A 21,155-nucleotide genomic window follows, 5' to 3' on the forward strand; every position below is an offset into this window, starting at 1 on the left:
GAAAGCTCCATCAATGGCTGTGTCTTCAATAGCACAGGCCCCAACCTCACATCTAACTCATTTCCCCATTTAAGAGATTTCCTAAAACCTACCTGTTTGACCAAGCTTTACTCATCTGACCTAACATCTCTTTTTGTGGGTTTGTGTCATATTTAGTTTTATAATGCACCTGTGACCACCTTGGGACATGTCATTTTATAAAGGTGCTCTACAAATATAAGTTTTTGTTGTTGAATCTCACTAATCAATAAATAACTAACAATATGCCTGCAGAGAGCAGAGTGATAAAAATGAAAATCCTGCAAGAGTGCGGAGTATTGTTCAAGTGAGCTAACAGAACCTGTTACTACAATTTCAGATTTATGAAAATATCCGGAAACCAGAAGACAGTTCATGGACCCATGTATCCATTTGTTTGACACAAGGGGGTGGAATCCGTTCATCCATTGACGAGCAAGTTAATAATGGTATGTTGGACAGCTAACAATTCCACAAATACTTTTGTCTATTTCCCTGATAACCAGTGCCCTATTTCGTTAGAATCCATCTCAACTAGAAATAGCCCAAACTGAACCACTGAAGTATTAATGAATTTAAAACATTTAATAATGTCCTCGTATTAGTCAAAACAATCTTCAGCATTGAGATTTAGTTGTTGGGCATTTAGCAAGAAAAAAAGTCTATCGGAAGCATCTGTAACAATGGAGGAGGAGAGGCTTGTTGTGAATCAAGGAGAAAGTAAGGCCAAGAATAATGTTTTTCTTCCATTCATACATGATATGTGGGTATTGCCCATCCCCAGTTGCCCTTGAATGTGGTGGTGAGCTGCTCTTTTGAACTGCTGTAGTCCATTTGCTGTAGGTAACCCCACAGAACTGCTGGGAATGAAATTCCTGGATTTTTGACCTAGGAACACTGAAGGAGTAGCAATATATTTCCAAGTCAGAATGGTGAGTGGCTCGGAGAGGAACTTATAGGTGGTGGTGTCCCCATTTATCTGCTGCCCTTATGCTTCTAGAAGGCAGTGGTTGTGGGTTTGGAAGGTGCTTTCCAAGGAGCCATGGAGAACGTCTGCAATGCGCTGGTCATGGAGAAAGTGGATGTGCTTTGTCCTGGATGGTGTCAAGTATCTTTAGTGCTGTTGGACCTACACTTATCCAAGTAAGCAGGAGTATTCCATCACACTCCTGACTTGCTTAACTCTAACTCTCAAGATGTTGATAGCTGGGGATTCTGTGGCAATAACACCATTGAATGTCAAGGGGCAATCATTTGATTCTCTCTTTTTGGAGATGGTCATTGCCTGGCACTTGTGTGGCGAGAATTTCACTTGCCACTTGTCAACTCAAGCCTAAATATTATACAAGTCTTGATGCATTCGAACATGGGATTGCTTTAGTACCTGAGGATCTGCAAATGGTGCTGAATGTTGTGCAATCATCTTTGAATACCCCCACTTCTGACCTTATGATGGAGGGAAGATCATTGCTGAAGCAGCTGAAGATGTTTGAGCTAGGACACTATGATGAGGATCTCCTAGAGATGTTCTGGATTTGAGAAAACTGACCTCCAGCCACCACAACCATTTTCCTTTGTGCTGGTATGACTCCAACCTGTGGTACAATTTCCCTCAATGTCCATTGATTACTGTTTCGCTACGGTTTCTTGATGCCATACTCAGTCAAATGTGGCCTTAATGCCAAGGGCAGTCACTCACACCTCACCTCCAAAATTCAGCTCTTTTGTCCATGCTTGAACCACGCCAGTGAGTACAGGAACTGAGTGACCCTGGCAGAATCCAAACTGGGTGTCACTGAGCAGATTATTGCTAAAGAGGTGCTGTTTTATATGACTGTTGATGACACTTTCATTCACTTTACTGATGATAGAGAGTAGACTATTGGGCAGTAATTAGCTGGATTAGATTTGTCCTGCTTTTTGCCTACAGGACATACTTTCGTATTTTACCATGATGTTGGCTAGATGCCATTGATGTAGATGTAACAGAACAGCTTGGTTAAGGGTTCATCAAACTCTGGAGCACAAGTCTTCAGACTACTGCTGGGAAACTGTCAGAGCCCATAGCATTTGCACTATCCTATGCCTCCAGCCATTTCTCGATATCATGTGGAATGAACCGAATTGGCTGAACAGATTTATTTGAAATCACAAGCTTTGTGATTCCTTCTTCAGGTGAAGTGAGAGAGAAAAACACACAGACACTGAATTTACAGGCAGAGAGATCATAAAAGATCATAAAAATGGTGTGGGTGGAGTGTCAAATAATAAGTCTCTGTGGGTGATCAAGAGCGTCGGACAGTGTGAGTAAAGTGTCAACAACTGAAAAACGAGATGGGATGAGCTATATTCTGATTAAATGAGGCAGAGAGATATTTTTTTAAAAATAACAATGAGGTGGTGCTGGAGACAAACCAAATGACTGGAATAATATAATGGGTATAAGAGTTGCATGCTGAGTGTCTAACCAAAGTAATAAGTAATCCAAAACTGTACAAACTAATTAAGGTAGAGAGACCATAACAATTTATCAAGGTGATGGTGCCAAAACAGGACAATAAGGAGGATTTTACAGATACAGAAGTGTGGTATGGTCACATGTAGCACAATATGAATTCAAGATCACAGTTGAGGCCACCTTCACAGATATAGAACTTGGCTATCAGTTTCTGCTCAGTGTTTCTGTGTTGTTGTGTATCTCGAAGGCCACCTTGGAGGATGCTTACCTGAAGATCAGAGACTGAATGTCTTTGACTGCTGAAGCTTTCCCCAACAGGGAGGGAACATTCCTTTCTGGTGATTGTTGCATGGTGTCCATTCTTTCGTTGTCCTAGTGTCTGCATGGTCTTGCCAATATACCATCAGGGCATCCTCACCTGCAGCGCATGAGAAAGACAACATTGGCTGAGTCATGAGTATCCATGAGTAGCTGTGTATGTGGTGGGTGGTTTTCCCACATGTGATGGTAGTATCCATGTCAATGATCTGGCATGTCTTGCAGAGTTTGCCATGGCACCGTGGTGTGGTGTTGTGGTCAATGTTGTCCTAAAGGCTGGGTAGTTTGCTGCGAATGATGGTCTGTTTAAGGTTTGGCTGTTTGAAGGCGAGAAGTGGAGGTGTAGGGATACTCTTGGTGAGATGCTTATTGTCATTGATGACATTTTAAAGACTGCGAAGAACATGGTGTAGTCTGTTCACTCCGGGGAAGTACTGAATGATGAAAGGTACTCTATCTTGTGTCTGTCTTCTGAGGAGGTCATTGTGGTTTTTCGTTGTGGCACATTGGAACTAGCAATCGATTAGTTGAGCATCGTATCCCATTCTTGAGGATATCCTTCAAAATCTTTAGGTGTCTGTCGCATTTTGCAACTTTGTATTATTGGTCTTTATGAAAAATTATAACTTTCATAATGTGTCATAGCATAGATTAAATTTACTTGAAAATCCCAGAGGTTTACTTTAGAGAAATTGTTTGTTTGGTAACTGCAAGTTATCAAAGCATGTACACATTCTAAAATCTAGCAAACCTGAAGTCCTCATAGTTACTAGTCATGTAGTTTCATCCTAGTCCTTAGCTTATTAGCATTCTCAGCTCTTAGAGCAGTACTCAATCTTGCCTTTTTTGGCTAAGTCCAGGGTGAATCAAGTTTCTTTTCAGAGATTTCCACTGAGTCCTAGCAAGATTTTTCACTGCATCTTATGAAAACATACTCCATTGATGCCCTACCACAACCACTACTTCCTGCAAAATCTTTCCTCACTCTCTAGCACTCCCTGACACCAATATCACCAACCCTGCATGCCCTTGGTGCTGCCTACTCACTTGCTGGGGCACCTCCCCACCTGCATCAAAAGTAACAGCTGTGCTGGCCACTTCCATCTCCCTTAATACCTGCCCCTTCTCATTCTAGGAGGAAAATAGCCCCCAAAAGGGCAGAAAGATTCGAGACAGATAATGGACTCCTTTATGTGGATAGCATACTGTTCCTGAGTGCCCCAAGTGGCTGACTTGTCCCAGTCCCTTGACTGGTATCAACGGGTGCCCTTGACTTACTGTGTAAGGACCCCCAGACTGAAGGTTATCCCCTAACTTGATTGAGGTCTGCTGACAACTGTCACACGCTTCCTGGTTTTGTATCTACACTGCAGTACTGCAATACAACGATAAGAGCCTGGTATCTCTGAGGGGATCAAAGCACAAAAGGAAAGGAAATTTTAGGCTCAGAGTGTGTGAGCACTCTAACAACAAAGTCCAGAGGGCAACCTAGTCCAGTCCATGGGCTGGATGTGTCTCCCTGAGTGCACAGTGTCCTTGCTGCAATGATAGTTACTGGTGAAGCCGGAGGTGCAGCATTGGAAGTGCAGAAATGTATGGTAAGTGAATTGGAGATGTCATGAGGGTTCATAGAAGCTGATTCATGTTGGATGCCAATGTTAGTGAACATGAGCGTATGGTGTCGGTTCCCATGGAGAGTGTTCTGAAATGTTGGTGCACTCTGTCGAACATGAAAGTCTTTTGAAGTAAGTAGCAACTTGAATCTGACTTCCATGTCTTGAATTCTCAATGCCTAGCTTATGTGGAGAGTTTGGTAAAATAGGAAGTGAATATTAATGAGGTGACTTGAACCATTAATGGCCCATTAACAAAAAAAAATCCAGTTTAATTAGTAACTCGCCACAGCAAAGTGCAAAATACATCTTGCCGTTTGGCAAGATTATAAAAGATGGAGCAAGCCGATCCTAATGTTGTGATGGGCTTCATTGGACTTCTCGTCTAATCCTGCCACAAATCTCACCGTAGCCCACACCGTTCAGAGCCCTGTAAGATACCACCCTGAATATCACCCACAATCCTGTGAATCTCCCTGGCCATGGTAAGCTAGAATTAATCTGCAAACATGTATCCCTCTAAACCCTTCCTATTCATTTACCCATCCAGATGCCTTTTAAATGTTGTAATTGTACCAGCCTCCACCGCTTCCTCTGACAACTCATTCCATATGCGCTCCACCCTCTGCATGAACAAGTTGCTTCTTAGGTCCCTTTTAAATCTTTCCCCTCTCACCTTAAACTTATGCCCTCTTGTTTTGAACCCCCCACACCCCAGGGAAAAGGCCCTGTCTATTCACTCTATCCATGCCCTTCACAATTTTATAAAGCTCCATAAGGTGACCCCTCCAGGGAATCTTCAGGGAAAATAGCTCCAGCCTATTCAGCCTCTCCCTACAGCTCACGCCCTCCAAACCCTGGCAACATCGTTAAATCTTTTCTGAACCCTTTCAAGTTTCACAACATCCTTCCAACAGCAGAGAGGCCAGAATTGCACACAGGATTGCAAAAGTGGCCTAACCAATATTCTGTACAGCCGCAACATGACCTTCCAGCTCCTTTACTCAATGCAGTGACCAATAAAGGCAAGCACACTAAATGCCTTCTTCACTATCCTGTCTACCTGCAACTCCACTTTCAAGGAACTGTGAACCTGCACACTGAGGTCTCTTTGTTCAGCAACAGTCCCCAGGACCTTACCATTGAGTGTAAAAATCCTGTCCTGATTTCTACACAAAACATAGCGAGTCACCCAGAAACACAGGACAAATAGAAGCTAAACTTCAAAGAAATAGAGTAGAGTTTTCATTTTGAATGAAATTGTTGATCTGGCTACAAATCTTGAACCTGAAATTCTGCTAGTTTTGAAATATTATTTAACATGAAATTCCACTGAAGTCTAAATGTAAAATCATATGAAAGCTCCACCATGATCTGGCATAGGCAGCGTTCGGATGGAGTCTGGGTGGGGTGAAGAGATATGCTTGGGGGGGACGGTGGCAGGAGAGTGATTAGTGGGCATTGTGGAGGAGGTTGAGCACCATGAGGGTGTGTAAGAGGGTGGCATTGGAGGAGAAGATGACCAGTGTGAAGTGATGGAGGGTAAGCAGCATGGGGAAGTGTGGGAGGGTGAGCATTGTATGTGGGGATGTTGTGTGCATTATCAGGGGATTGTGGGCATTATTTGTTGTGGGGTTGAACATTGTGGAAGTGTGTGGGAGTTTGTCAGCAGTTGGGTAAAGAGGCTTTTTTAGGCTTTGCTATATAGCTCACACTGTCAATCATTGAGCTCCACCTGCGTTTAAGAAGACGAACAGGATGGAGGATTGTAATGACTTTGTTTGATGAATTGAATGAAGGGTTAAATAAAGAGATGCAATAGATTGTTCATAAGTTGTACATTCGTATAAAATCAGAGAAACTTATCAAAAGGCTTGATAAAGAGAGATAACAAGGTGTAGAGCTGGATGAACACAGCAGGCCAAGCAGCATCAGAGGAGCAGGAGAGCTGATGTTTCGGGTCTAGCCCCTTCTTCATAAATCAAAAGGCTTGATGTCTTGTTATATTAAAGTCAATGCAAAAAGGTTATAAATTATTATGAAATTGAGACACCATACAAGAAGAAATATAGTTATGGGGATCGAACCTTGTTTGATGGATGGGGCATATTATTAAGTTTGTAATCCCAGAGGCCCAGCTATTGCCCTGGGTTCATGGTTTCAAATCCTACCAGAACAGCTAGTGGAATTGAAATTTAATTCATAAATGTAAAATATAAAAGCAGACCACAAAGCTTGAAAATGAATTTGAAAATAAGCGCTGATCGTTTGTTTGAAAATACATTTGGTTTTTTTTATGGAAGGAAATCTGCCATCCTTACCTGGTCTGGCCTAAATATGACTCCAATAATGTTGACTAAAATGTTCTACTCTTAAGAAATAACTAATGAGTTGGTCTTTTCCTCTTACAGGAACAATACTAGTAGAAAATATTTTAGCCGTTCTGCCATTTGGAAGTACTATTGATCTGCTCATGGTTCGGGGTTCAACGTTAAGAGCAGCTTTTGAGCATTCTGTCAGAAGATATGGACAGAACACAGGGGAGTTTCTGCAGGTGTCTGGTAAGGCTGAACGCAGCACTATCCTACAAACCAATTGTTGCTGAAATACAACAGTGGATCTCTTCTAGAGCGATAAAATACTTCAGCAATCATTGACACCGCTTTTATGCAATATTGCTAATTAAGACTATTAAGGAGTTATACTGCACAGTTGGGGTTCAAGAATATGCAGGTTTATAACTGGAGCAAATTTTAACATGACTGAAATCACGACTTCCTCAATGAGTAGACTTACTTCCTTTTACTGTCCCATGGTCATTTGTATTCATGTTTCGTTTGCATCTTGGAACCTTGTTAACATATAAATTGAGGTCCTAAAATGACGTAGGACCCCCACTGCCATTCTGGGGATAGTTGAAGCCTGCAGCTATGCTATTTGGAGAAGTGAATGCATGACTGAAGTAGTACGGGAAACAGAGGTACCACTTCACAGGACTTTAACACCAGTACAGTACTGTGATAGAGGTCACTAACCATCGGAACTGGTTTCCTATCTGAACAAGGGTCCTAGTGAAAAAGGTGAATAGGGCAGTCATGAATACTTTAAACCAGTAAGTGGAGAAGGGGTGAAGGCAGGGACTCAAGTAGAAGAGATGGTCTAAAAAGTAATCCCAAAACAAACAAAAGACAGTAGAGTTACAGCAAACCTTGTTACAAAGTAATGTTGAAGAAGATGCTACAGTTCAGTTTGTTCTTTTTGGAAGGAAGTGGTGGAGACTGGTACAATTACGACATTTAAAAGACATCTAGATGGGTATATGAATAGGAAGGGTTTAGAGGGATGTGGGTCAAATGCTGACCGGATTAATTTAGGATATCTGGTCGGCATTGTTGAGTTGGACCAAAGGGTCTGTTTCAGTGCTATACAAGGCAGGTACAATGACAACATTTAAAAAAACATTTGTATAGGTACATGGCTGGGAAGGATTTAGAGGGATATGGACCACGTGTGTGCAACTGGAACTAGCTGAGTGAGCACCACATGGGCCAGTTTGGGCTGAAGAGCCTGTTTCCATTACTCTATGACTCTAAAACAAATATTGAATCAAGAATAGGGGTTCTATACACAAATCATTAAAATTTCATGAACATGTCCAGGAAATAATCAAAGTCTCATGGAATAAAACATTTAGAGGCCTGAAATACAAGGGAACTGGCCTATTGTTAATTATCTGATATCTCCATGCTGTTCTGATGAATTATCTAATCTCCACTTAAACTGCAATATAAGCAAGAAAGAAGGAGAAAGGAGACTATGAAAGCCAGTAAAGTTTCCTAGTTTTTGCCTAACTGACATGGCTGCACAGGAACCCAGTTTCTCAGTAACCCAACAAAAACACACAAACTGCACACATTAAGACCAATATTAAGTGTTTCAACACTGGCATAGACAGTGATGATGGCCTGAACATGGTGGCACTTCATTTCAATCCTATGTAAAGACCCAAGAAGTCATAGAATCATAGAATCCCCATTTGGCCCAACAAGTCCACACTGACCCACTGAAAAGAACCCCACCCAGGCCCACCCCCCTTCCTATCCCTTTAACCCTGCATTTCCTGTCGTTAATGCACCTAAGCTACACATCCCTCGACATTATGGGCAATTTAGCATTGCCAATCCAACTAGCTTGCATATCTTTGGACTGTGGGAGGAAACCAGAGCACCTTGAGGAAATCCACGCAGACACTGGGACAATGTGCAAACTCCACACAGACAGTCACCCAAGGTTGGAATCAAACCCAGGTCCCTGGTGCTGTGAGGCAGCAGTGCTAACCACTGAGCAACTGTGCCACCCAGTCATACAGCTGGCAGACAACCTAACATTTCACATGGGACATCCCTTGAAACATGTGAACCAGGATCCTAATACATGCTTGTCACAGAAGTGAAGTGACTTCATCTTGTAGTCGATAGAAAAATGTCATTATTTATGAAAAGTGAATAGAAGAGGAAGGCTTCAGGGGAAAAGGAAGAATCCAGGTGGGAGGGGGATAAAGTGAACAGTTTCAGGCATATGCCCAATATATGCCAATATAGATTCATAGAGGTTTACAGCATGGTAACAGGCCTTCCATGCCACCCAGTTTTCACAATTAATGTAGTCCCATTTGCCTGCATTTGGTCCATCTCTCCCCCTACCTATCCCATCCATGTACCTATCAAACGTTTCTTAAATGACAAATTTGTACTTGCCTCCACCACTACCTCTGGCAGCCTGTTCCAGACACTCAAATCTCTGTAAAATATTGCCCCTCTGGATCCTTTCGTATCTCTCCCTTCTCACCTTAAACCTATGCCCTCTAGATTTAGATTCCCCTACCACGGGGAAGGCTGTGTTGTCTATGACTCTCATGACTTTATAAACCTCTGTAAGGTTATACCTCAGCCTCCTATGCTCCAGGGGAAAAAAGTCCCAGCCTATCCCGCCTCTCCTTATAACTCAAACCATCCTGTTCAAGTAGCAACTTCGTAAATTTTTGATGCACTCTTTCTGGTTTAATAATATCATTTCTGTGGCAGGGCAATCAGAACTGCATGCAATATTCCAAATGTGGCCTTACCAATGTCTTGTACAATTGCCACAAGTCATCTCACCTCCTATTCTCAACGTTCTGACCAATGAAAGGAAGCATGCTAAAAGCCGCCTTCACCATCCTGTCTAACTGTGACTCCATTTTCAAGGAACTATGAACATGTACTCCTGGATCTTTGTTCTAAAACACTCCCAGGGCCCTACCATTGACTGTGCAAGTCTTGCCCTGGCTTGATCTATCAAAATACGACACCTTGCATTTATCTAAATTAAACTTGCTCTGCCATTCCTCAGCCCACTGGCCCACTGTATTCCCAGATAACCTCCTTTACTGTCCACCATACCACAAAATCTTAGTGCCATCTGCAAACTTAATAACCCCATACCTCCTAAATTCTCATCCAAATTATATATATAAATGACAAATAACAGTGGACTCAACACCAATGTCTGTGGCATACTGATGATCACAGGCCTCCAATTTGAAAAACCTTCTACCACCACCCTCTGTCTTCTACTTTCAAATCAATTTTATATCCACTGGCTAGCTCTCCCTGGATCCCATGAGATGTAAGCTGACTCAACAACCTCCCCTGCAGTACCTTGTCAAAGTCCTTGCTAAAGTCCATATAGATAATGTCTACTGCACTGCTCACCTTTACTTTCTTGGTCACCCCTTCAAAAAAACTCGATTAAATTCGTGAGACAATTTTCCATGCACAAAACCATGCTGACGATCCTGAATGAGTTCTTCCCTCTCCAAATGCCTGTAGATCCTGTATCTCAGAATCCCCTCTAACAACTTACCCACCATAAACGTTAGGCTCACCGATCTGTAGTACCCAGGCATTTCCCTGCAGCCTTTCTTAAATAATGGTACAATATTAACCACCCTTGAATCTTCAGGCACTTCACCCCTGGCTGTCAATGATACAAATATTTCCTCCAGGGCCCATGTAATTTCCTCCTTAGTCTCCCACAAAATCCTGGGATACCTCATCAGACCCCAGGGATATATCTACCTTATGCATTTTAAGACTTCCAGCATCACCTCTGCTGTAATGTAGACTTTCTTCGAGACATCACTATTTCCCCAAGTTCTCTAGCATCCATGCCTTTCTGAACAGTAAATACTGATGAGAAGAATTTGTAGGATTTCACCCATCTCTTGTGACCCCACACATAAACGGTCTTGTTGATCTTTTAAGAGTTGATTGTTTCTAATCTTGCTGCCAAGACTAAAATGATTCATTTTCTTAGGTGTCCACATAGAATTTGACCTGAGTAGAAAACCAGGACACAGGGTGGTCAGATTAGATGTTCTGTGTTCAGAGTGCCGCGTACCTCACTATGAACCACTCGAAGACTCCAGAATTTACAAAATCATTGTCAGCTCTTACATTGCTCAGGGTGGAGACGGATTCACCATGTTGAAGAATGAAAACCTGAAACATGACACTGGTAAACATACATTTCCACATGTTCAGCCATTTACTACCAGTCCACAATAATAATACACGGTTTAATCTGTCCACACTTCTTATTGCCAGTGAATTGATTTGATGGGCAGGGCTGACACACATGGCATGCAGACAATTAATGCATTTGGTGAACATGTGGCTTCAAATGGTTGGTGATGGTGTCAGTGGGTTTGAACAGAGTTGGTGGAGGCAAACAAAAGCAGAGGTAAGGGGAGTCCGACAACAAAGTCTGCATTGCTGAAGGGAGCTGGTAGAATGGGAAGAGGTACGAATTGAAGAGGGGAATGACATGGGATGGGAGTGAATGGCATGGGGAGAGCAGCATAGGGGATTGCAGCATGGGAGGGGGTTGTACCATGTGAGGTATGGGCTGAGAGAGGGATAGATAAAGAGGAGAGGCTGCAGCAGGGAATAGAATGAGGATCTTTGGAGTGGGATGAAAGCAATAGAATGAGTATGGTTAAGAAGGAAGCCACTGGAGCATGGAATGGCACTAGATGGTACAGTTGCAATAAAGTTTCTAATTTCGTTGCAGATGTTATGGGTCACTATATATGTGTGTGTGTGTACTATATATATGAAATATTATTTTAATAAGCTTTTATTTTGCTGCTCTAGGTGACACAGACATTTCAGTGGTTTCAAACTACATCAAGCTAATGCAACGGGTTTATCCTGGAGTTGATGGAAGAATATCATTTATTGGAAACAGTGGCACACAGTTATACATTAATATGAAAATTGGATTACTTTCTGTCTCAATTTTTGTATTCTTTTTCCTTTTTTGTTGATTTTGATGAGTTGATTGGTTCAGTGAAATAACTAGTCCCTTACCTAATGTTGTTTTGCTGTAACTTGCTTATGCAAAGATATGTTAATAATATTTTCTATTTAAAATACTGATGAGTTGATTTTCAGACCAACTGCTTACTGAAGAGGTGATTGGATTTCTAGCTGGAGCTTCACAGTGCAACCAACAAGTGACTTACATTTACTTAGTACCTTTCACAGCATCAAATATGCCGTAAAGTGCTTTCCCATTGATAAGAGTTCAGCCACGTTGGAATGTAGGAAACATGGCAGCTAGTTTCTACATGGGGTCTCCAACAAACAGGAATGAGACAAATTACCAGAAAATCTGTTGTATTTCTTGTCTGAAGAATAAATATTTGGCAGGACGACAAATTTGGGTAAAAGTTATCCAAATCCATCCACCTCGTCTAAATATCTCTTGTATCTACATATGAAAGACAGAGCCTCTGTTCAAGACGGCACCTCCAACACTGTAGTGCTTCCTCGGTACTGCATTGGAACATCACCCAGACATTGTATCCAACATTCTGAAGTGAAATTTTAACCTACAACCTGACTTGAGGGCTATCTCTGAACCGTGGAAATGACCAACACTGTGCTCATAATATGTACAGTCCTATAAACTGATAGCAGTACCTCAGCTTGTGTATTTTCATATGAAATTATGGAATTTGGAGCTCTTGAGTGATACAATTCATTTGTTGTACAAATTAAGGAATGTTTCTTACATTGAAATCAGAACACTTTAAACAAGATTGCAGAAACCATACATCTACCAAAAATCATATCAGGTATAGTATCTGGAAGCATTAATAGGTTAATTTTAAGATGATTTTATGATGAAAGGATTGATCTCCCATGGCTTTGCTCGCAGAAATGAAAACATGCAATGTTATATAGTGGCAAAAGAATGAAACTAAGTAATGTGTAAGCTTAATTTTTGAGATCTGATTGATCAGTGCACTTATCAATTAGAATTTTGAATAAAGATGTTTAATTGTTTACTTTTGAGTAGTTGGGTTTCTTCAACTTTTTCTGTTGTGAAGGAAATACATTTTTTAAGCTTTCCAAAACATATATAAATAAGGATATAAACATTGAGGGGCTGGGAAGTACAGGGAATTTGGATGCTCATACCAGATAAAAACAAAAAAAAAATTACATGGGAACAAACAGTATAGAAATAGGATTAAGAAATCTAAATCCAATTCTAAATGGGCAATCGTCTATAGAATGCCCTGAGGTTAATGATTAGCCAATTTTTGGGATCATATATATCTTCAAATTCTCGAGTGCTCTTGGACTCAGTACTAACACTGGTAATGTTCTAGAATGGGGTTGGGAAGGAAATGCCTGTTTGACAGTTAAGAATCATGAATTCAATTCACTTTCTATTCAGTGCAGTAAAGCAGTGTGTCAGGCAAGCATTAGAACATAGAACATAGAACAGTACAGCACATACAGGCCCTTTGGCCCAAGATGTTGTGCCAAACTTTTACCCTAAACCTAACCTCCACCCCTACCTTATACAATCATCCATATGCCTATCTAATTGCCGCTTAAATGCCCCAGATGAGGCCCACTCCACTACCCTCTCCGGCAATGCATTCCACGCCCCGACCACACTCTGAGTAAAGAGCCTACCTCTGATGTCTCTCCTATATCTACCTCCACTCACTTTAAAACTATGCCCCATCGTAATAGCTACCTCCACCCTAGGAAAAAGTCTCTGGCTGTCCACTCTATCTATACCTCTGATCATTTTGTACACCTCAGCATTGTGGTGGGACTGTTGGAGACACAACGGTCTTGTGGTGATAACTTAAGAAATTTGTTCAAGTCATTAGATAACATCCTACAAACTAACGGCAAACTCAACATTGACTCCAAACTATGAAGCTTCATGAAGTGAAAGAGAAATCAGTCTTGGCAGTTCACAATTATGCAAGTTTCAAAAGATATTCAGTACTGAAAAGGTTAATCTGTGTTTCAAATCAATGATGTGTGACAACGGCAAAACACTGGCATTGGTTTCTTATTCTAAGCCATCCTCAGCTGATGAATCTGTGTTGGAAACTACTTCTAAGTAGATTTGAAGATGGAGACTAATGGATCTGCCTTTGCATCGAAGGACGCAACTGTAAGAGACAGTTTCAGAGAGATCTGTCCATGACTGACAAATGTAACCACCCCGCCGTACTTGTAAGGGCTAAGTTCCATTTTCCAATATGTGGCACTAGTTCTCTAATTCCAAACCAATCTCGTTTAACAATCTGTCAACTCAAAACTGCATATCTGAGGCACAGTGAACCATCAGGAAAAGCAAATATACTTGAAAATGAACTGTCAACTCTGTGAAGTTACAGTACAGGACTACATACATGCTAAATACCTGAAGCAGAATATGATAGACAGAGCTAAGCAATTCCACACGTATTGGATCAGATCAAAGCTCTGCAGCCCCTTTGCATCCAGTTATCTCTGGAAACAATTAAACAACTGGTAGAAGTGGAGGTGCCATGAGTATCACTCTCCTCAATGGTAGTTGTGCAATCAGAAGGTAAGGCTGAATTATTTGGGACCCTCTCTATAGCCAGAAGTGCCCAGACAATGATCCTTCTCTACCACCTTCTGAATTCCCACTCTCTCAGATGTCGGTCTTCAGCTGATATCAAAAGAGTGTACTGAACATTGGAAAAGCTGCAGTCCTCCTCCTACAACAGCGCAGCTACTGTGCTTCAAGATCCACTGTACCTGTGACTGAGCTAAAACACTGGCATCTATTTAACAAAGTTAAAATGGCCCACATGTGTCCTGTCACAAAAGCCAAGCCAAATCCAACCTAACTAAACATTGATTGGAAATCAGCTGATTGTGTTGGAAGGAGTCATCAATGGTATGGAAGTAAGGAGGATTTTTTTTTCCTCTGATAGTTGTGAGTCTTTCAAATTCCCATCCACAGACAGCAGTGGAGGCAGTTCTTGGATATTCTTAAAAGAGACATACATAGATTCTAACAAGGCAGTCAAAGATTTTGGGGTTAAGCAAGAAAACATACAAGAAGTAGGAGTGAGCCATTCAGCTCCTTGAGCCTGCTCTGCCATATAATAAAATCATAGTAATCTGATTATAATCTCAAATCCACGTACCCATCTATCCATGGTAATGTATCACCACACCCCCCAACACTTGCGTAATAGAAATCTTAATAAGGAATGTGGATGATTCAAGATGGCAGCAGAGAATGATGTTCCAGCTGGAGCTCGTCTGCTCTGTCTGTTCCTTTTTTTCTCTTCTATCTTTTCTTCTTCTGCCAGTGGTCCAGAGCAAAGTGGGGGCAGCCATTGGTCCGGAGTGGAGCAAGGGCGGCCGGCAATCCCAAGTGGACCAGGGGCGGCTAGCAGCCCAGACTAAAGCGGGGGCAACCAGTGGAACAGAAATGGTGGACAGTGGCACCGGAGCAGAGCAGGGATGGCCTGCGGGCCTGGAGTAGAGCGGGGAGGTAAACGGGCCCAGAGCGATGAAGGCCACTGGTTGGGAATCGGTGGCATCTGGGTCGGACCACATGGAAGCCCTTTATAGAAAAGCTTTGTCTATATTTTTAGCTTTATTTCTTATTTTCCTAATTTATACTTATACAATGTATACACCATATATATTGCTAATGCCTCTTACTCAACTTTTGAATAATTTTCTCTGACTTTGTCAAAATATGTGAAGTACATGTTACAGGCTTCACCACAATATCTTCCACTATGTGAGAAAACACCACAATGAAACCCTATGGTGAGTTACCACACAGTGAAACCAACTTTTTCTTGGGATCACTATGGGCCAAACAACATCTCTACTCAGTACTTCCTTCAATTTTTCAAATGTTTTCTGACACTTCCAATCCGTTCTATCCATGTACAGTTGATACAGTGAAGCGAATGTGTTAGCTCAGTTATGGATGAACTTAGAAAACACAAAACAATTCCCATGAATATTATAAGTCATTTTTGCTGTCTGGTCTCCTTGCTTGTCTTACAGTTTCTGTATTGTCTGCAAATTTTCAATTAATGTATCCAATACTTAAGTCTAAAATGATTAATATATGCCACAAATAGCAGAGGGATTCTGTACTAAGTCCTGTGGAAGACCACTGGAAATCACTTCCCAATCACAAAACGACCCACCGAACGTTACCCTTTGTTTCCTGTCACTAAGTCATTTTTGGATCCAACCCTTCATATTCCTCTGCATCCGATGGGATTCCACTTTCCTGACCAGTATGCCATGTGGGACCTTGTAAAATGCCTTCATAAGATCTATGTAGACAACGTCCACGACACTAACCTTATCAACTTCCTTGTTAATTCCTCCAAAAAGTTAATTATGTTCATAAAACATGACCGTTTCTTTACAGAATCATGTTGATTTTCCCTAATTAATCCATGTCATTCCAAGTAATGGTTAATACTATCTCTCAGTATGATTTTTAGCAACTTGCCCACCACTAAGGTCAGGCTGACCAGCCATTAATTATTTGCATGCCTTTTGAATAATGGTACAACATTCACAGACCTCCAATCCTCTGGTACTTTGTCTGTGTCTAAGGAGGATTGAGAAATGATCCTCACAGCATCTGCTGTTTCCTACCTGGCTTCCTTAAACAGTCCAGGATACAATTCAATATAGTGTGGAGCTGGAGGAACACAGCAAGTCAGGCAGCATCAGAGGAGCAGGAAAGTCCTGATGAAGGGTGTAAACCCGAAGCATCGACTTTCCTGTTCCTCTGATGCTGCCTGACCTTCCGTGTTCCTCCAGCTCCACACTGTATTGACTCTGACTCCAGCATCTGTAGTTCTTGCTATCTCCTAGGATACAATTCATCTGGCTTTGGTGTTTTATTCAACTTAGGAGGCCAGTCTCTTCGGTACTTCTCTTCTTCTTATGCTTACTTTGTTTAATACTTCACATTCATCCTTTATAATTATAATGTTGCATCAGCCCTCTCCTTTCTGACGACAAAGTGTACACTAAGACTCTTTAGTTGAGACTCCTTAAAGATGTCCACATTCTCTGCATCCACTCACAAGTTACCATATGCATCTTTAATAGCCAATCCCTTCCTAAGTCATTCTCTTGTTGTTAACCTACTGATAAAGTATTTTAAAATTTTTCTTAATTTCACTATCCAATGTTTTTCCATATCCTTGCTTTGCTTTCCTAATTTCATTTTTCACTCATCCCTCTACTTTCTATACTTCTATAAGCTTCTTAAGATATTATTTCTTTGAGAATTTCAATAGCTCTATTGTTAGAGTCATAGGTTTTTACTGCACGGAAAGAGGCCCTTCAGCCCATCTTGCCTCCAAGCACTGGTGTTCAAGCACCAATCTACTCTAGTTCCATTTTCTAGCATTTTGCATGTAGTCTCGTAACTATGATGTTTCAAGTGACCATCTAAATACTTCTTGAATATTGAGACGATTCCCACATCTACAACTCTTTCAGACGGAGAGGTCCAGATACCCAACACCCTTTGGCTGAAAATATTGCACCTTAAATCCCTTCTAAACCTCCTGCAATTTACCTTAAAATGTGCCTCCTGGTTGCTGACCCCTCTACTGCAGGGAAATGTTTTTTCCTTTCAATTCTATCAATGTGCCTTATATTTTGCTCAGCTCAATCAGGTCTCCCCATCAGCCTTCTCTGTTCTTAGGAAAATGAGCCCAGATATCTAGTGTCTCTTCATAGCTGAAATGCTCCTGCCCAGGCAATCCTCTGCCACCTTTCTAGTGGAATCACATCCTTCCTATAGTGGTGGCAACCAGAACTGCACACAATGATCCAGTTGTGGTCTAAATAAAGTTATACAGAGCTCCATCATAACCTCCCTGCTTTTGTGACAAATAAAGGAAAGTTTCCCATTTGCCTTCTTAACAACATTATCCACCTGCCCTGTTGCCTTCAAGATTTGTGGACATGCACACATAGTCTTTCTGATCCTCTGTACTTCCTAGGATCCTATTTATCATGGCTTAGTGGTATTGTCACTGGACTGTTAACCCAGAGACCCAGATAACGCTCTGGGGACCTGGGTTTGAATCCCGCCACGGCAGATAGTGGAATTTGAATTCAGTAACTATCTGGAATTAAGAGTCTGATGATGACCACGTATCCACTGTTGATTCATCTGATTCACTAATGTCCTTTATGGGAGGCAACTGCCATCCCTACCTGGTTTGGACTAAATGGGACTCCAGACCCATAGCAATGTGATTGACTCTTAACTGCCCTCTGGGCAATTAGGGATCAGCAATAAATGCTGCCTGGCCTACAATGCCCTCATTCAATGAATAAAAGAGAAAATAAAAACTCACTTGCTTTGTTGCTGGCACTGGAGGGTTTGAATTATAGAGATTTTTTTCTCTGGATCTTAGAGGGGTGAGGAGTGATCGTATACAGATTTATAGAATCATGAGGGGCATAGATAGGGTGAATAGCCAAAGTCTTTTCCCTAGAGTAGGGGAGTTTTTTTTAACATGAGAGGAAATATTATTTTTAAGATGAGAGGAGAGAGATTTAAAATGGACTTGGGGATAACTTTTTCACACAGATTATGAATGGGCTTAACAGGATTGATACTGAGAGGTTGTTTCCCCTGATGTTGCGATCTAGAACTTGAAGGCATAACTTTAGGGTGAGGGACCAATTATTCAGGATTGAGGTGAGTAGAAATTTCTTCACTCAAAGCGTTTGCAATTCTCTATCCCATAGGGCTGCAGATGTCCCAACATTGAGTATATTCCAGGTTCAGGTTGACAAATTTTTGGACTCACAAAGAATCAAGGGAGGTGGGGATTAGGTAAGAAAATAAAACTGAAGCCCAAGGACAGCAGTGATCAAAAACAAAGTTGCTGGAAAAGCTCAGCAGATCTGGCAGAACCTGAGGAGGGGTCACCGGACCCGAAATGTTAACTCTTTTTTTCCTTCACAGATGCTGCCAGACCTCCTGAGCTTTTCCAGCAACTTTGTTTTTGTTCCTGATTTACAGCATCCGCAGTTCTTTCGGTTTTTAGTCAGCAGTGATCATATTGGTTGCTGGGACAGACTCAGCAGATATATGGTCTTTCATTGTTTCTATTTCTTAAGTCTTTATGGTCACATGTACCATCAGATTTTGCTTTTCCTGCAGCCACACCCCTTTAGAATTATGTCTTTCATCTTATATTGTCTCTCCTCATTTTTCTTATAAAATACAACACTTTGCATTTCTATATATTAGATTACTTCAGATATCCGCTGTTCTAGTATCTCTATGCTCTCTTACAGACCAATGCTTTCATCCTCACAGTTTCTGCAAAGTTTGAAACTATTCTCTGATTAGCATTTAAACTAGATCAAGAAACGCAGGGCTCCTAATACTGAACTCTGAGGAACTTGCTCTATACCTTCTTCCAGTCAGAAGTAAACAATCAACACTATTACGTGTTCCTGTCATTCAGCCAATTTTGCATCCGTACTGCCAGCGTCACTTTTTTCCAAAGGATTAAAATTTATTGGAAAGTATACTATGCAACACTTTATCAAACTTCTTTTGGAAGTCCATAAACAACACTTCAAACATATTGTAATTATCAACTCTCTGTTACCTCAATGAAACTCATTAGCTAAACATGATTTGTCCTTAACAAATCTGTTGGCTTTTAAAATTAATCCATTGTTGTCCAAGTGACAGTTAATTTTATTAGTTAAACTTTGGATAATTAAACAAGTACCAATGAGTGGGAAGTGTGATTTCTGTGATTCACTTTAGTTGCAAGGTTTCTCTCTGCTCTACTACAACTTTGGAAACATATTATGTAACCTGATGTGGTGAAAATCTCCCTTCAATATAGATCACCCATGTAGAATCTTTTATGTGGTACAAATAATGGGCTTCCTCTACTTTGCCCTAACATTTTCAATCTTTAATTCACACTTTTTTTTAGGCAAGTCTCTCCAGTAACCCATAATTCCCAAGTTAGGGTAGGAGGACTGTCAGAGCAAATCTGTCTGCATCTTCAATTGCTATAAATTACATAGGAAAATGACCAAAACTAGACATGTCAGTGCTTTGAGTCATTTCAAAAATTAATCATTTCTTTAGTGTATTTTTAAGTGAAAACCTTAATTCTTATATTGTATCAGGAATCTAGTTATTGTCTAAATAATATGTAAGATTGACATCCCAAAAGCAAATCAATCATTATTCTCAAAGCTAGCAGAGTATTCTACATATTAGTGTACATGTTTAACTCTCTGCGGCTCATCAGTGTAAAGGAAATGAGAGGTGAGGAACAGAAAGGAAATGAAAAAGGCAAGAGCTAAACCACAGGATTTCTAAACAATGGAAGAGAAATTTTATGAAGGAAATCTGAAGGACTCTGACAAAATCTCAAGTGCTGACTACTCTCTCATTAACTCAGTTGAGGTTTTCTGTTTTCTTTGCACTCCACCAAGAGCAAGGATTAGAAATATGAACACTCAATATGGGTCATTTTGCAACCTACTATTTTAAATGATCTTTGGATTCTTGGAAATTCAGGTCAGCAAAGATATTCTCTCTTCCACTTGTTAATATTACTAATCTTCAGTGCAGGCTACAATTTGAAATAACATTCGGTATTACTTAATTTCTACAAAAAGGTAGCCACTGTGTGGTTTTCCTTTGGAAAAAATACACAAGAAAAATGCACATATTGGAAACTCTCAGTGGGGAACAGTGGAGAGAAGCAATGTGTTTACATTTCAGGATAAACACCTCAGTAGATTTGTATGAGGGCCAAGTTTGCTGAAAGTACTACCATACAAGCTATATGTTTAGAATTAGAATTGCTCCAGATTTTCCCAACCGTGACAGCTTGTTCCTTATAGGAGGATGCTTCAGCAGTTCTTTTTTGATAACGATTTTAAATGTAAACAGCAGACCTGTTTGCAGTGAATGTGCTTAGCATGAGTCATGTAACATAGCTTTATTTAAAACACTGGAAACATTCAACATAAATAAAATTAATCCTAATGTAGGCTATCCCACATCCTGCTTGTTGGGCCTGACTGAAATGTCACATCCTGCTGCTGACAATCGCATGTCTTGTTTAGGCATATGCTGGAAGAACTAAAATATTACATTAGGTAACTCACTAAAGGGGTGAAGGGTGCCTGAAGAATTAAAAAGAGAGGCATTTCTGACTGAAAGAACTGGCAGGGAAAAAAAACTACTCATCAAAAAGGTAGAAGAAAAAGAGAGGCAGTATCCAATGGAAAAGGGGTTCTATGCATTTATATACAGAAATAATTGGGATAGATGAGGTCACAGGTTGTATTTTT

At 40.8% G+C, this 21,155-nt stretch overlaps 1 protein-coding gene across 4 annotated transcripts in view; it reads left to right on the plus strand.

Annotated features, from left to right (window-relative positions):
* nt5e (5'-nucleotidase, ecto (CD73)) overlaps window positions 1-12,800 on the plus strand; it is an 80,821-nt gene extending 68,021 nt beyond the window's left edge. For 3 of the 4 annotated variants that reach the window (XM_048601420.1, XM_048601422.1, XM_048601419.1), the window contains 4 exons: window positions 359-467; window positions 6,819-6,968; window positions 10,765-10,965; window positions 11,604-12,800. In XM_048601420.1, coding sequence (XP_048457377.1) covers window positions 359-467; window positions 6,819-6,968; window positions 10,765-10,965; window positions 11,604-11,776 — 633 coding nt within the window. In that variant the 3' untranslated portion in view covers window positions 11,777-12,800. The remainder of the gene's footprint in view (window positions 1-358; window positions 468-6,818; window positions 6,969-10,764; window positions 10,966-11,603) is intronic. The other variant, XM_048601421.1, reaches the window with a different exon arrangement.
* Window positions 12,801-21,155: the final 8,355 nt, after the last annotated feature.

This window comes from Rhincodon typus, chromosome 9, assembly GCF_021869965.1.
Source record: "Rhincodon typus isolate 14 chromosome 9, sRhiTyp1.1, whole genome shotgun sequence".
Taxonomy (NCBI): Eukaryota; Metazoa; Chordata; class Chondrichthyes; order Orectolobiformes; family Rhincodontidae; genus Rhincodon; species Rhincodon typus.